This window comes from Drosophila mauritiana, unplaced genomic scaffold, assembly GCF_004382145.1.
Source record: "Drosophila mauritiana strain mau12 unplaced genomic scaffold, ASM438214v1 U_217, whole genome shotgun sequence".
Taxonomy (NCBI): Eukaryota; Metazoa; Arthropoda; class Insecta; order Diptera; family Drosophilidae; genus Drosophila; species Drosophila mauritiana.
Window position 1 is genome coordinate 6,710 of NW_022881352.1, and position 16,609 is coordinate 23,318.

Consider the following 16,609-nt stretch of genomic DNA (forward strand, 5'->3'; position numbering starts at 1 on the left):
GATGTTGAGATTGTGAGTACTTCTTGGAATTTGGTTATCTATTATAAAATGGATCCATATTTTAAAATGTTAACAAAGGGTAATGCGCTTATACAAAGTATGAGGAAAGTTTGCGAAAGACTTCATAGCTTTGAAGAGCAATGTAGTCTAGTCTTAGATAATATGCAAAGTCAGTTATCGGAACTTGAAGAAAACAATAAATTGTTTATGATGCAGTCTAGATCTAGAAGCAAGCGTGCTCCTTTCGAATTTATGGGTTCCTTGTATCATATTTTATTTGGTATAATGGATGAAGATGATAGAGAGCAATTAGAAGAAAATATGAAGAATTTGTTAGATAACCAGAACAACCTTGATAAACTAATTCAAAAACAAACATCTGTGGTTGATTCAACTTCTAATCTATTAAAGAGAACAACAGAAGATGTTAACTCCAATTTTAGAAGTATGCAAATAAGAATTGAGAACATGACAGAAGTTCTTAAAGAAAATTATTATGTTTATAAGGAATCAATAAAATTCTTTATGATTACGAAACAGCTACACTCATTGATTGAAGAAGGCGAAAAAATTCAAGCAGGCATTATAAGCCTGTTGATTGATATTAATCACGGTAGGCTAAATACAAATATTCTCAGGTAAGGTTCCTGCGAATTCAAAAGTCCGTCTGCAATGTACTGGCTCTCAAATTGAATTGTTTGATTTGCCTCAGCAAGGAGTTTTAAGCATTGCGCCATATTGTACGGCAAGAACCGACGATAAAATTCTAGTTGCCCACCATAACATTCAGTCCGAAAGTGAAGAATTATTATCAACACCTTATATAGGAGAAGTTAGTGAAGTGCCGAAGATTATTTGGGATCCGCTGAAACTATCAATATTAAATCATACTGAGGAATTTGAACGATTGAATAATGAAATTAAATTTATGAAAGAGAACCATCAAAAATTGAAAGATTTACATTTCCATCATATTTCCGGACATGCTGGATTAATTATTGCCTTAATACTAATGATAATATTAATAATATATTTCATACGGAATGTGCTGTGCAACAAAGAATGCAAGCAATAACCTTTGCAGGTCCGTTGCCAGTACTATAAATATCAATAGTAACTAAACAATAAAATAATATAACAAATAAAAATATACAGTCCACTATATCGTTGTTTAATAGAAAATGTACTTCTACATAGAAAAAGCAAAATGTTTAAAATAAGTTAATTGAGTACAAATTGTTGAATTAAAAATAATATAAACCATAATTGTAATCCAATAAAATTAAAAGCCAGAAAAACTAGGCCCATTGAAATCTTAGTTGCAAAATAAATGAACATATATCAAATAAATACAGTCCACTACTGTTATAAATGCAACTAATATACTAATGTACATCTCAGCTTTGCTGGCCCTTTGGCAGAATGTTCACACATGAACACGAATATATTAAAGACTTACAATTTTGGGCTCCGTTCATATCTTATGTAAATGAATCGAGAGCGATAAATTATATTTAGGATTTTGTTATCTAAGGCGACATGGGTGCATTGCTCAAAAACATGTAATTTAAGTGCACACTACATGAGTCAGTCACTTGAGATCGTTCCCCGCCTCCTAAAATAGTCCCTTAGTGGGAGACCACAGATAAGGTCCTCGCCGCTCAAGATAGGCAGATGTGCCCGAGCGTGGGACCTCGATAAGGCGGGGACTATTTACTTAGGCCTCTGCGTAGGCCATTTACTTTAAGATGCGATTCTCATGTCACCTATCTAAACCGAAGATATTTCCAAATAAAACCAGTTTCTTACAAAAACTCAACGAGTAAAGTCTTCTTATTTGGGATTTTACACCCTGTATCTTTAAATCCACAATGACTGCAGATACAGAGAATTCTGGGGGCTCGCAAGTGGTACGAAATAGTTTTCAATCTTTTTGTTTTTTTTTTTTTTTGAACGAAAGATAGTTTGGCATTGGAACGTGCTAAGCCAACAATGAGTAAGCCCAAAAGGGAAACACTGAAACAAATTTGGGCCAATTCTCAAGTTATATATTAGAAACTTAAAAAAGTGTGTATAAACTATTTTAAATAATTTCTGGGATTTATTTTATTACTTTCCAAATAGTCATTAATATAGTTTACTATTTCCTTTTCAATCTATTCAAGTCACTAAAATTTTATTGACCGATTTACTTATGATTTTGATTTCCTAGCACATAAATTTGAAAGAAATAATTGTAAAATACACTCTAGCCTGGCTGCGCTTAGATTAGGAATGCATTTAGATAAATTGATTCTGATTGCATAATACGCGTTATTACCAGGTAATTAGTTAATTTTCACCCAGATTGCGATCAGAATTCATATGCCCGACACCCGGCCAGTAGTGTTCGCATGGAGAGCCAAGACCATAATTACAGACGGCGTTCGCAAATGGAGCTGGATTGGATCGGGTCGGGTTGGAGCTGAAGCTGAAGGTGGCTGAAGGTGGGCACCTCGACAATCCACAAATGTGTGGATTGCACTTGAGCCAGTCGTCGGGGCATTCATTCAGGCAGTCGGCCCACAGTTGTCGACAGTGGGCCGAGCTAATAAAATGAAAACAAAAGTGGCACCGGCAAAAAATATAATTTATAATGTTGCGCATACCGCAAAAATGTCAAACACGCCCCAAACCGATCGCCCACCCGCGCATGAAAACAACAACAACAGCACATGCGGGTTCAAAAGAGCAGTTTGAAGTTGGTTTATTCAAATTAAATTGGTGGCAGGCAAAGCCAAACAAATTAAGTTGCCGATACGAGCTCGAGAATATGGAGTGTGCCATATAGACTATAAACGGAGTCTATAGGCATATAGCCACCCGCTCGGCCGATTCCGCTTATCGAATGCAAATAATCAAAGTTAGCCAGGGTGCAAGCACTCATTATATTGCAACGGACAAGAGAGGCTTACTGCTACACTTGGAGAAAATATACGATATTCCTATTCGAACTATGCACAGATATGATATTGAAATTCATTACATTAAATTATATTTAGTTCTTTGGGGATAATACGTTTAATTAAGCTATCAAATATTAATTACACTTTGGGAATAAAAATGATCTCTTCTTTAATAACTGAGACATTTTATTATTGTAAAGAAGTTTGGATATTCATAAGCACTTAAGAGATTCATTTTTTCTTAAATTAAACGTTAGTCCTACTTAAACATGTTAGTTATAAAAGCTGTTCCTTCGATATATATTTAAAATTTTTTTTATTTGAAATTATTGTCTAATCAAACATGAAGAGTTTTCCACGAATATCATTTTTTCTTCTTAGGTATAATTCTTAGTTAAGATTTAGTTCTCATTTTTAGTTTAATAATTTTCATGCTTTGCAGAATCTTGATTTTCCAAGTGCATTTCTGAGTGCAACATCTAGATTAGCGGACAGCAAAGAAATGCTGCAACATGTGGCAACAGCGGTGGCCAAAAGTGAATAGAAAATCCATTTTGCTGTCTTTTGTTTTCCGCTTGCTTCTTTGGGCAGTGCTCTTGTTTCTCCTTATTTTTTAATTTGCAAAGTTTTCGTTTCGTTTTCCGATGCAGTTCAATGATTAAAGAGGCAAACGCCCAGAAATTGGCCAGCTCACATTTCGTTATGGCCCCGTTGGGGCATGTTGCAAGCGGTGGGTAAGAATTTTTTAATTTGATCGAGCGGTGCGCTTGGGGCGTGGCTGTTGGGCGTTTTTTGGAAAGGCACTGATCGATAAGATCGGCCCAATCCCGTGGCCAAATAATGAGTGCTAATTGTCCGCACCGCGGAAGTCAAAGAGCTAGCCCCCCAAAAACAACATCAAATAAAATACATTAATCGCCTAATGTTGAAGCCAGGTTGAAACCAAAACCGGCAATTAAATCGCGTCGAAAGCAAGGTCATGGCAGCTGTGATTTTTTCCACAGTGACAAACGCAGCGAGGAAACGCACGAGCAACATGTTGCCAGTGCAACTGCAGGCCAGCAACATGCTGCAGCGGCGCTCCAATGGAAGCGATTGATACACATTCTTCGGCTGCGATATCCACTTCGGCTCTGGCCAAAACCCGCTTCGAGCCCCGATTAAAGTGGTAATTCGATTACTCTGGAACTGGTACCACACATTGTTCTGCTCTTGCTCTCGTTGGCTTTTGTTGGCTTTTGTTGTACGCCCGATATTGCTGGTGTTGCGGTGTTTTCGCTGCTGTTACCAATGTTGCGCATGCGCCGGCGTCTCAGCCGGAGTCTCGGCTGCGGTGTCTCTGCTCCCCAATCCCCAGTCTCCGGGCTCGCCGGTCTCGGGTGGTATATATTAGGGCCGCCAGCCAGCAGTCAGCACAGTTCGTTAACAGTCCTAGTCGTGGTTCTAGGAGGTTCAACCAGCGTCCAGCGACCAGTGCCTGTGCCCGTGTGTCGTGTGTAGTTAGTTTTCCGCTCATCCCCAGTGTGTTCCCGAAACTCCTTTTCGAAGCTCAATCGTGTGATCTTAGCTAAAATGAAGCCATTCGTAAGTATGCGCCATGGGATCGAAAGGATAACGCCGAGCAAGAGGATTAAAGTTATAAATAATATGAGTTGGAGTGTGTACAGAAACATGAGGAGCAAAGGATATTTGGATTGAGTGCTTGAATTACTGAGATAAAATTCGAACATTTCCTGTTTTTTCAAATTAATGTCTCTGCATGTGGCAGTAATTTATAATGCTTAGAATTCAAAGGTTTTACTATCAAAGCACATTTAATTGATTGATTCTATCTTAATGCTTAAGTTCATTAAAATCGTAGTTAAATGGAACTATCAAAGTTTATAACCAGCCAGGTTTTGGTAGTTAGAACTGCTTGTTCATTTTCGATCTTTGGGATATGTTAATCGGCATCAAAAGAGAAGTGTGGCATACCAAATGTTTAAATTGGATTTTGTCAGCCGTTCGAAAAGTAACCACTAGTTGGACTGTGACTTGCCATTACATTTGAATGCATTCCTGGCAATCTTTTAATCTGTCATAGCGCAATTAATTTAAAATTAAACTGACATTGCTTCTGTAAACCCAATTTAATTCGCTTAAATTCCGCTCCGAACAAAATGGCACCTGTGCATCGTTCAGTTCCATCCGAGAGTCAATTACCATGGCACGTCATGCTAAACGTACCTACCACCTAGCAAACCATCAGCTGCCATGGAGCTCCGTGCGAAATCCCGTTGATAAGCCGCTGACATGTTGCATGTCGGACAGTTTATTCAACCGTTTTTCCACCACTTTCTGCCCCACTCACCTGCTGACACATAATATGGTACATAATCGCGCCGCATGCGGTAATATCTGCGAACGAATATTGGCCGACCGACCGACTACTGACCAACATATCTCGGAATCACATCTAACGGTTGCGCTTCGCGGCTCTGAAAAGCGAAACCGTTGGAAAAGCGAATCCAGAGGAAAAGCGAGTCCAGGAGAAAAGCGAAAAGATGGGCGTGTGGGGCAAGAAAAGCGAGAGGAAAACGCTGGCGCAAGAGCAAGAAAAGCGAAAAGCCTGTAATTAGGTTAGCAGAGGCGGCTTATAAGCTTCCACTGAGTGACACCTGCGATTAACGATTTTGGGCGGTGGCTACCGCACGAGTAATTATTGAGCAGTCACATAATCCCACGCCTAACACCTTCTACACTGTGAGAAACATGTATAAACTATATGTTAATAATTAGAAATATTCAAAGAAATGAAGGTGCAGAGCTCTTTTATCGTAATTCTTTATCACCATATTAGGAAACACCTTCAATACTCCAATAACAATTTTAGCTACATTCAAATTAAAAAAATTATTTTCCATTTTTATTTAGTTTATTGCCGCAGCGTTGCTGATCTCGACGGTGTCCGCCTCCTGGCACGGAGCCGTCTCCACACAGTACCAGCACCTGGACCCGCACAGCCACACCTACTCCTACGGATACGCCGATCCCAACTCACAGAAGCACGAGACGCGCAGCCATGACGGCACCACGCACGGCTCCTACTCCTACGTGGATGGTCACGGTCATGTGCAGTCGGTGTCCTACACCGCTGATCCGCACCATGGCTTCAACGCTGTGGGCACCAACCTGCCTCAGGCTCCTCAAGTTCATGCCGCTCCCGTTTACGCTGCCGCCCACGCCCATGGCGCCTATGCTCCTTACGCCCACGGACCCATCCACATCCCAGTGCTAACCCACGGAGGCGTCCCCGTCGATACTCCCGAAGTGCAACACGCCAAGGCCGCCCACGCCGCTGCCCACGCTGCTGCCGCCCACAATGCCGGAGGACACCACCTGTACAAGCGCTCTATCTACGGCGGAGGATGGGCCTACGGACAGGCCGCCCATGTGCCGCTGACTCATGGAGGTGTGCCCGTTGATACTCCCGATGTGCAGGCCGCCAAGGCCGAACACTATGCCGCCCACGCCAAAGCCCTGGGTCATGTGGCTCATGCCCACGGTGCTCCCGTTGAGACGCCCGAGGTGCAGCACGCCAAGGCTGCGCACTTTGCTGCTCATGCTGCCGCCCGTTCCGGACATGCCGTTGCCCCCATCAACCACGGTGGCTATCACGTGCCCGTAATCCACAATGGAGTGCCCGTCGATACGCCCGAGGTGCAGCATGCCAAGGCCGCTCACTACGCCGCCTGTCTCAGGCCTCCGCCCACGGAGGAGCCTCCCATGGATCCTGGGACGATGGCAGCTACGACGGACGCTGGGAACAGAGCCACAGCAGCCACAACAGCTACGCCTCCGGCTACGCGCACAAGGGACCCATCCACATCCCGGTCATCCACAACGGAGTGCCCGTGGAGCCCGCCGAGGTGCAGCACGCCCGTGCCGCGCATCTGAATGCGTTGGCCGCCGCCGGACATGGAGCTCCCGCCAGCCATGGTGGCTACTACGGTGGCAATGGACACGAGGATGATGGCCAGTACCACGCGCACTACGACCACTATTAAGTGGCGAGTGGTCGGCACTTGAGAGGAGTCTAACTTCCGATCGACGACGAGCATCTCTATACACTCTGACTAACCGACTACCGAAGCCAGCGTGTCGTATGCGTAACTTTGCATTGCGTATTCGCTCGCCAGTGCCACTTTTATACAGCATTCGCAACTATCTGTCTTTCTTTACACCTATCTGTTCTATTACTGCTGCTATTTCTTCACCTCTGCCACAAAAACACACAGAAAACTGAAAGCGACTACACACGGGAGATTGAAGTGTTTCGCAGGAAGCCTTCCTTGCCCGCTGGGTTTGACCGATTTGGATTTTGGATCCAGTCACAGCACACACAAATCTATCAACCTACATACTTTTCTCTGTACTATGATTTTCCCTCATTCTTTATCTATATCTTTATCCTCCTGTTACTTCGATTGAGAAACGCTGTATGAGTATGTTGTAAATAACAGTTGTAATCTTTATGTATCTGACCAGATATAGATCTATATTTTATATGAACATGCAAACAGACAAATAAACTGCAAAAATGTATTTGATCACATTTTGAAGTGTTTGAAATTGGCGGTGAAATTGTAGTATTAAGAATTTGAAATCAAAGCACCAGGATGCAATGTTAACTTACTTTTTGCGATTATGTTTTAAATTTCGTTGATAAAAAGCGCACCTTAAAAAATTAGAAATATATTTGGTTTTATTTTTCAACATCCCTTTTCACATTTAATCCATGATTTCTGTTAACATATTTTCAATTAACTAAGGCTTCTACACAATAATTAAAACACTTTTTAGTCTTATTAGATTTAAATTAAGTCGAATTTATTGTAATTGAAGTTGGAATTGAAAATTCATCCATATTTGATGATTTTTCTATTGTTTTGTCATATTAATTAAAAGGGCATCCCGTTTTAGGGTTTGGCCTTGTCTGTGGGATATTCCATTTACTTTAAACTCTGTCGCATATTTCCCAGTCTCAGGTCAAAAGTCGCACCACCCAGAACAACCATCTAAAACCACCACTGGAACCGCACAACTAGCACCACCCAGTTTCCGCCCATAGTGACTGCATTGAAAGGAACATAAATATTTGCAATGCAACGATTGAAATTTGCATAGCCCCATGCATATATGTGTTTGTGTGTTCCATGTGGAAGTGCCCCTGTGGGGGGCGGTGGGTGGTTTGCTATGTGGGCGTGGCCTTTGAATCCCCATCAGGGAATAGCTGCATGTGGCACGACACTGAGAGCGAACAAACAATCAATCAATGCGGTATGAGTCTTGTATTTTTTGCACAGCCGCCTGCAAAATTGTGTGTCTTATGTGGGGAATGTGTCACTCGACTTCGGGTGACTCGAACTATTGTAGCCCTGGAAAACAGGGCAAACAATTTGAGTAAATAGATTTCCAGGCATTTGTCAAGTTCGAATTGAATGTGCTCCCACAAATGGTCGACGAGCGGTGGTCCCTTGGCCCCACGTTGGGCGCCATAAATCCAAGTGCAACCTTTCGGCCCAACCGCCGACCTTGAGCCGAGGAGGAGGCTAGTTTATTTCACTGGCAGGCTGGTAGCTAATTAAAAATTAACAACCCATGGCCGGCACGCAAAGGTCAGCCGGCAGGTGAAAGTGTGAGCTGGGATTCTCAATTTTCCATTTTCCACGCATAAACAAAGGCGCCAAGCTCGAGTTATCGTAAATTTCGGGACGCCTTTGGGGATGGGTCGCTTGCCATTTAATTAAGCATGCATTGGCATTTCGATTTACGACCAATTGTCGGCAAACGGTGGCAATAAGTGAAATCGTTTTTAAAAATATTCGACCTTGTGGGGCAGGTGGGGCTCTGAGTGTTAGACTCTTTCGATCCGGTTACTGACCCAGCAGTTAATTTAATTACACGCCAGGCAGAACATAAAAGACCCAAAATTGTTCAAATTACTCGCCAAGCGATTGTGTTTATCTGTAGTTCGGAATATTTGGCACCCAGCTAAATCGGTAGTCTGACCAATTGGCCAGTAGAACCCGCAACCAAATCCGAATCCGAATCTGAACACCGATGGAACAACCGCCTAGTTGGCTGCAAGTGTTGGGGCGTGGTCGCGGGTTCCAGCCAAAAGTGAATGTGCAGCGGCAACATTGCTGCCAACTAATTTTGACCAAGTAATATTATTGCAAGTGTGGCGTTGATTTGCACTCACTTCTTATTCCGTGCTTTCAAAAATTTCATTCCGATAGAAGAATTGCATTTGCATTTGCCCGCCAGTTAGGCAAACCAATCGATGCCCCTTGTGGTTTTCGGCCAGAATTGTTAGGCCAGTGGTTGTGTGCGGCATTTGGCCCAGCGCTTAGGGCCCGGATTTTTGGCTTAAGCTGACATAGCTGTTGGGTAAACACAAAACTGTAAGCCAACCCAATCCGAAAGCGATTTCGGGCCCAGGTATTCTGACGCTCTCTTGTCTTTAGTTTGGTGGGCGTTGCACTGACGTCGAGGGGCATTTTGCATATCTTTGGTCAAATGGGTTTTATGTTTTACATAAATTTAATTTATGGTTTAGGCGTTAATTTATGGCCTAATTGATCTGATTTGAATACATGTTGCAATGGCAGGAGTGTCGAAATATATCGGTAATTGTTGTGTAAATAAATTGCTAGTCGGATGAGAAAGGAGCCATACACTATAAACTCTGTCATACACTTGAAGAACAAGCTACGAATTTGTCTTTTAAGTTGTAAAATAAAAAATCAGTTGCATATGAGTCTAATAGTTTATCTATCGCATGTGAATTTTATATATAACTAATTTGTACCTATTAATAAATATTTTACATAAAAAGAATGAATATAGGGCATAAAGAGTATTATACTCTTATTTTGACTTTTTAAACAAGTAGGTTAATTATTATTTAATGTACTTAAAAAATGTAGATGTTTGTTTAAGTAATATTCATGCTTTATTGTTTAATGACAGATTATCTTGAGCTTACTAACTAATAGCAACAAGTGTTTCCATAACTATCCAATGACATTAGCCTTACGAAATGGTAAGTGTGGAGAAAAAGTGATTGGCGTCCCAGTTTGTAAGAAGCGTTAAGTTGGCCATCTTCCGGTGGATATTCCATTTGCTACGCAATCCACTTTAATCCGCGAAAGTGGAATCGTGTCTAAGCACTGGCTGATACTTTGTCGCAGCTGCTGTTCCGATAAGGATTCATACACTTTGTGAGTCTTTTCGAAGATATCAGCGCAAATAGCGCCAGCACACACGAATGAGGCAGAATCATTGTTGCAAGGCAGATAGTGCAACGCTGAAAATTCGATTTCTAGCGATTCGCGCAATTTGTGGCAACAAAGTGAGCCACACGAAAAGCATGAGAATCGAAGCAATAAGAAGCACTTTTGCACCGACAAAGCTGAGGCAAGTTTGCAGGAAACCGACATTGAATAGAAAAACAGCGAATGCAATTGAGCAGAAATTGTTAAAAGAGTTCGAAAGGTTAGCATAGTTTCCTCTAGGGTTTGACATTTTCCCACATGAATATTCAATTGAAAGCCGACCGTGATACAATGTATTATATGCTCTATTTTGGTGTTGGCTGAAACATGTCTTGGAGCGCCCCTTTTCAAAATTAACATCAACTGATTGGCATGCAATTAGCATTTTCCCCTGGAAAATCGGCTAGGGAAAAGCATATGTAAATTACATTGCCTACTTTTGGGCATAATTTATGCATTACTCAACCCGACATTCAAAAGCTGCTGTCAAAGCTTTTGTACACATCCGATTCTAATTGACAGATGCTTATATAGAATACTTCGAAAATAGAGTGACTAACCCAATTCCATTAGGGCAACTCATATATTAAAAGGTCGCCTATGTGACCGACCACCATTTGACCTTTGTTCACAATGTGTAAAGGAATAAAACACAAAACCCATTACTTTGTGATCGAATTTTAATATTCGCTTGCCTTAGCTTAGGGTAAATGTGAGCTCCAAAACATTGACTAGCTTTAGGTCTAACTTAAATGACCATCAAAGGGGGTTAAGGCAAATGGCACAAAGGTCACCGGGCGTTTACACAACGTGACTGCAAGTAATGTTAGAAAATGATAGTCTTGGTGATGTAATAATTTCACAGCTCCTTTTTTACTTACATCGCATTTGGCTCTGGATCGGCCCAAACGGGTGCGGGAATCAGGACAGCCGCCTGAACAGGAATCGCTGCTGGCGCTGGCTGAGGAGCAGCTCCTCCAGCTCCACCGCCGCCTCCGGCTCCATTGCGTGCTCCCTTTCCACCCTTGCCGCCCTTTCCACCCTTGAGCCATCCGGACCGTCTGGCCCATCGGCTCCATCGGGCCATCCTCACCATCGGGCTGAGGACCCGACGGACTTGGCGCCTCCAGGCTGTCCACTGTCGCCGCTCTGGCCGGATGTGGCCGTACTCCACCGCCGCCGCCTCCTCCACCGCCACCGCCGCCAGCGCTGCCTCCACCACCAACTCCGCCTGCTCCTCCCGCACCGCCAGAAGTGCTCCAGCCTGACCCGCTTGTTCCGGCACCTCCTGCTCCTCCGGCCTCAGCCGGAGCAGGGGCATCTTGGGCGTCTACAGATTGTGAGGCAACCAAACTCAAGGCAGCAGCTCCTGCGTCACTAGCTGTAACGCTTCCACTGCCACTCTGGCTTATTTCCGGGTCCGAGTACTCTCCCTCAGACCAGGCTGTGGCTGCCACGAGCCATCTTCGGGTGGCGAAGGCGGCTTGTAGGAGCCATCGTCTTCCGGGAGGAGGTGGTGGCTGGACTAGCAAGACAACGGGTGGAGACAGTAGATAAGTTCCGACTGCTGGAAGGCCCACAACATGACCATGGGACTCTCCAGTAGCTGATGCCAAGAGGCCGAGGAAAAAACTGGTTAGGAGAACGAAAAGTTAGTCCTCTTCCACATAATGTGCTCGTCACTCCACTCACCACTGTGGCACGCATCTTGGAGAGCTAGTTTCCGATCCCTTCGAGTCCGTTCTCGACAGCTTTCCACGGCGGGACTGACTCGGTTGGCAATGCCCTAGCCCAGCTTTTATACGGTCATACGGAGATCGACGACTGCGACTGCTGATTAATTGTGAGCAGGGGCACTGTCTATACTTGGAAGCTGCTGCCACTTTGCATGGCACCTGCATAAATCAAGTGCTACCAACGCTAATTGCAGCAACAACAGTTACGAGAGACAATGATCTTGTTAATGTGTGTAATGTGCACCATAAGGCTTGACCACCCGATCAAAAGACGCAGTTGTCATTACACCTGATCTTGGCCTTTTGATTGACACGAGCCAGTCTTCGGAACGTTGGCTGCCCTACATGGAGACAAATATGGAGTTATCAATCCATTCTTGTCTATCAGACTTACGAGGTCAGTTGCATAATTTATAATTTTAATTTTAATAAATCTCTTTAATTAATTTATTATTCAAAGCCTTCCCTCCCTTGGATACTCAAATAAATACTATTACACCATATAATGTCGGATATATATTATGGAAAATGGTATATGAAATAAAATTTAAAGAGCTTTTCACTTATATGTTAAAAGAAATCATAAGCCTATTTTTTAATTTTATTGCATTGATAACATTATACCATAAATTTAAATTTACAAAGGGTATTTGCAATTTTACTATGAGAGAGAAGGGATGACAGAGAAAAAGGGGTAATAAAACAACCGACTGTCCCACTGTCTCCAGCATCCAGTTCAGATTCTTGAAATTTCTTACTTGCTTAATCTGCTAATAAATAATTAAAATGGTTTTTTAAATGCATCAACTGCCGGCGACGAGCTGCTTTGCCGCGGATAAGATAAAACGCCATTCATGGCTCTGAGGCGTCAGTTGGCAATCCGAGCTTCGCAGGGAGGTTGACTATTGTTGACCAGTGGTTGCTCTGAGTTGGCTCTGAGTTGGCGTTGACTCAATAGCCCGGCTCGATTGCATGGGACGATAGTGGAGGAATGGTGGATGCTTCCCAACCGGTTTCCACACGCCACCTATCAACGCGTCGAAATGTGTAGCACAGTGGCGGAGAAAATTAAACGACTCGCCAAATAAAGCGAGCGGAGCGAAGAGCTCCGCGTGGCTGTTGGGCGCCACATAAATGATGAGCAACTATTAAACTCTGTGCAGCTTCAACTAAATCAATTAAGCCAACAAGCTAGAAACAACAACAACAGCCACACGGCCCAGAAGGAGCTGCGCCAGCAGGCAGCTAAACAAAGTAATGGCAACGAGGCCATTATCATCATCGTCCTGTGACGCATTCCCGTTCCCCGTTCCGTGCTCCGTCAATTCCCACTCCCCGGCTCCCAACCTCATCCCCATTTCCCTGGCCTCGTCATCGTTAGCATTTAGCAGCACAAGCAACAACATAACTCACGGCAGCCAGGGGAGGACCAGCTCGGCAGGACCAGGAGGTAATGGAGTCGTCTAGGTTGGGGTCGGGGGGCATTCTGTTTGCCCATCCGTGCGTTTCCCAGCTGAGATAGCGCTGGTGCGAAGTGCGTGTGTGGGTGTTGGCTACACTCATCGAAATGGTGGATGTGCCAGTGGGAACTTATGCTTCGGGTACCACACCTATGATAAAAACGTATTTTTATTGATTTGTTTTTTGTGGCCTCTTCCTGGAAGTGGCAGTTAACATAACTTAAGGCAATAGTCTCAGTATAAAACACAAGTTCAGAAGTATTGACGATACAAAAAGCAATACACATTAATATATGTATTAAAACTGCAATTTTCTTATATTAGTTATGTCATTTTTCTTACTTTAGGGACGTGTGCACTAGCATATACATTTTTTCATTGGGCAACATTTTGTTTAATAATTTTAATATTTTGATTGACATTGATAAATAAGAAAATGACACAGAAAAAATATAATTACTGGTCCCCAATTAATATAAACCTATAAAGTGAGATTAGTTATAAATTAAAAATATATGTATTTCAAAAATTAACATTTAAACTGCAATTAGGAGCATATAAAACAGTACAAAAATATTTCAAAATGTATAAATTAATCAGATTTTAGGGATAGAGGTTTACACATATGTACGTACATATATTGAACGAAGATCATCGCCTACGTTCGGTTAATTAAACATTTTATTGGTTCTCCTAGCAATAGGAGGATAGGTCCTATTTTCTATGTGTAATTCTTTGGCGAAAGTTTGTGCCAATTAGGTGAGAGAAACTTTGGAACGCGACAGGACAGGCACGTGGAAATATGCCAGCAGTGTAGACTGAGATTCCTTTTGCTGGCGCTGCACAAATTCAATGTCCGCAAGTCGATTAATCAAGACGAAGACGCACCGCAGCTGCAGACAATGCGCTCGAATATGCTGCCAATAAAGGCGACGGACCACCTCTAAGGATCCAACCATCCATCCATCTATTCGAACTGGTGGCACAGTCGCACTCGCGCCAATTTCTTCCGATTCCTGGCCCCGCCTGGGGCAGCATATAAATAGTTTCTCTGCGGCTTTGGGGCTCCTCCATTTGTTTTGCCGGCTGACAGACAAGTCAAGTCAAGTTGCCCAGGACAGCCATTTGTATCCCGATCCCTGGACTCAGTTTGCGTGTGTGGTTGCGGGCCACGAAAGGACGAAAAGGTTTCCCTTCCTACGTGCTCTGAAAGACGGGATGCGGGTGACCGCGGGGGGCGGGGATCGAGAACAGTTTACAGAAATGATTACCACTGGGCGAATGCGTAATGGGCAATGGGGCGTATGTGCGATGTGAGAAGTTATACGAGTGCAAGCGCTCTGAAGTGTGAAAAGCACGACCGAGAACTGAATTAAATGGCAGCAAACTTTTATATTTAATATGTGGCCTACGCGTTTACGAGGGAAATTCCTTGGAAAAGCACTTTTGGCTGGCCACCATCGAATTTCATTGACTACATAAAAGCGTTTTGAGAAAATATAAAATGCGAAGAAAGAATATTGGATAAAATTGATTAACGCCGCATTTTTGACAGCTGATTTCCGTTGGGGTCAGCCAAAATGATTTATGATTTTTGGATCGCAAGCGAAATGCACCCATTAACGTTTTAGCCATGTCTTTACACCTGTCACATCTTACTCATACTACCAAAAATATTTGGCGTAATCATCAATTATATTTCAAACACCGAGGAATGCATCCGTGCAGACAGATAGCGAGACAAAACCACATTAAATTCACGATAAATCAAAGGTTTGTTATTAACACCGCCCACCTGCTGCGAAAAAGTGGGCGTGGCAGCTGACCATCAAACCACAAGAACATTGAACGCCACTCACTTTCCCCTCATAAAAACTCATAAACGTGCCACAAAAAAATATGAAACAAACACAGAGATACGGACAAACAAACTGACAAGTGACTAAAGAGCTTACGCAGACTGTGGCCAGAATGGTTGGCTTTAACAAAAATTGCAATATTTGTATTATTTTTATTGACCGCCACAAATTGGCCCATTGTTGAGACAGCGTGGTCCGCCTTTATGGCCATATCATAAAGGCATTTTGCTTTTGTTTTGTAGTTTTTGATTTCATTGCGTTTTTGTGAGCCTGACTTTTGGTTCGTTTTCGCCATTTATATTTCTATATGCCCGGACACGTTTATTGGTTTTCACGCCATGGCTAATGACCAAAACATTTACGAGCGCAGGCGGCGCCTCGGGTGTCCAGCCAACCAACCAACCAAGCAGCTATCCAGGCATCCAGCTATCCAGAAGCGGAATAAACTCGTAACCCGACTGGAGTTGGATTGTTCCCGGTTAAATTTTTCTGGTTGGAGATTAGGACACTATGAGACACTTTGGTTGAATTTATAAGAATCTTGTTCAAAGTAATTTAGATTGGCAAATCTGTCTCCTATATAGTTGGGCGTTTTGCTTTAAATTTTTATATATTTGCAGACCCTTATAAATTCATAGCTCAAGTACCCATTAAAGATTAACATAGCTTTCTTCCACTTTAATACAAACATCTTTAATCACAGTTAGTGAGGAAACTTTGCTGCTGAACTGTTAAGAGCAGCGTTATTATTTGACTTAATATCATGCCAAGACCCCAGTCACTTCTAATTTTTCTTGACTGAATTTAAGATTGCGTAATATCCTAGGTCGTGCCATCCAAAAGTCTTGAAGTGCTAAGCCCGGGGATTGCGATTGAAAGCCGTCGAATATGCCATAAATACTGCAGGCCAACATTAAGCGACTTTATCGGCTGCCTGCCGCCAGTTGGTCTGACATCAATTTGCCCCATTTTATTCGCCTGATCCCTTATCAGCCAAAAATTGCCTTCTTCGGCGTGCAATTTACACATAGACCATTGACGCCAAGGAGGCAGAAATTACGCTTATTTTTCGGGCGGGTGGATGTTTTCATAAATTGAGTCGGAAATCTGTAGCAGAAGTTCGGGGAGGAAACTACACGTTCCAGCTTCACCCTGTCATGTTGTGTAATTGGTGTTAACAATGAAGCAAGGGCTTCGAGTACAGATGCCACAATCCCAGCAGTTGCACCAGGACCGAAGACATTTGAGTAAACCGGCGATGTCTGTGACAGCCAGCGGAAAAGCAAACAC

At 43.0% G+C, this 16,609-nt stretch overlaps 1 protein-coding gene and 1 pseudogene across 1 annotated transcript; one reads left to right on the forward strand and one right to left on the reverse strand.

Annotated features, from left to right (window-relative positions):
• The first annotated feature begins 4,343 nt into the window (after positions 1-4,343).
• LOC117149458 (histidine-rich protein PFHRP-II-like) lies at positions 4,344-7,285 on the forward strand. Its single transcript, XM_033316777.1, is given in 3 exon segments — positions 4,344-4,529; positions 5,859-6,672; positions 6,675-7,285. Coding segments are annotated over 3 exon segments (1,143 nt in total). The 5' UTR covers positions 4,344-4,517; the 3' UTR covers positions 6,992-7,285.
• Positions 7,286-11,004: 3,719 nt separating this feature from the next.
• Positions 11,005-11,971, reverse strand: LOC117149456 (annotated as a pseudogene).
• Positions 11,972-16,609: the final 4,638 nt, after the last annotated feature.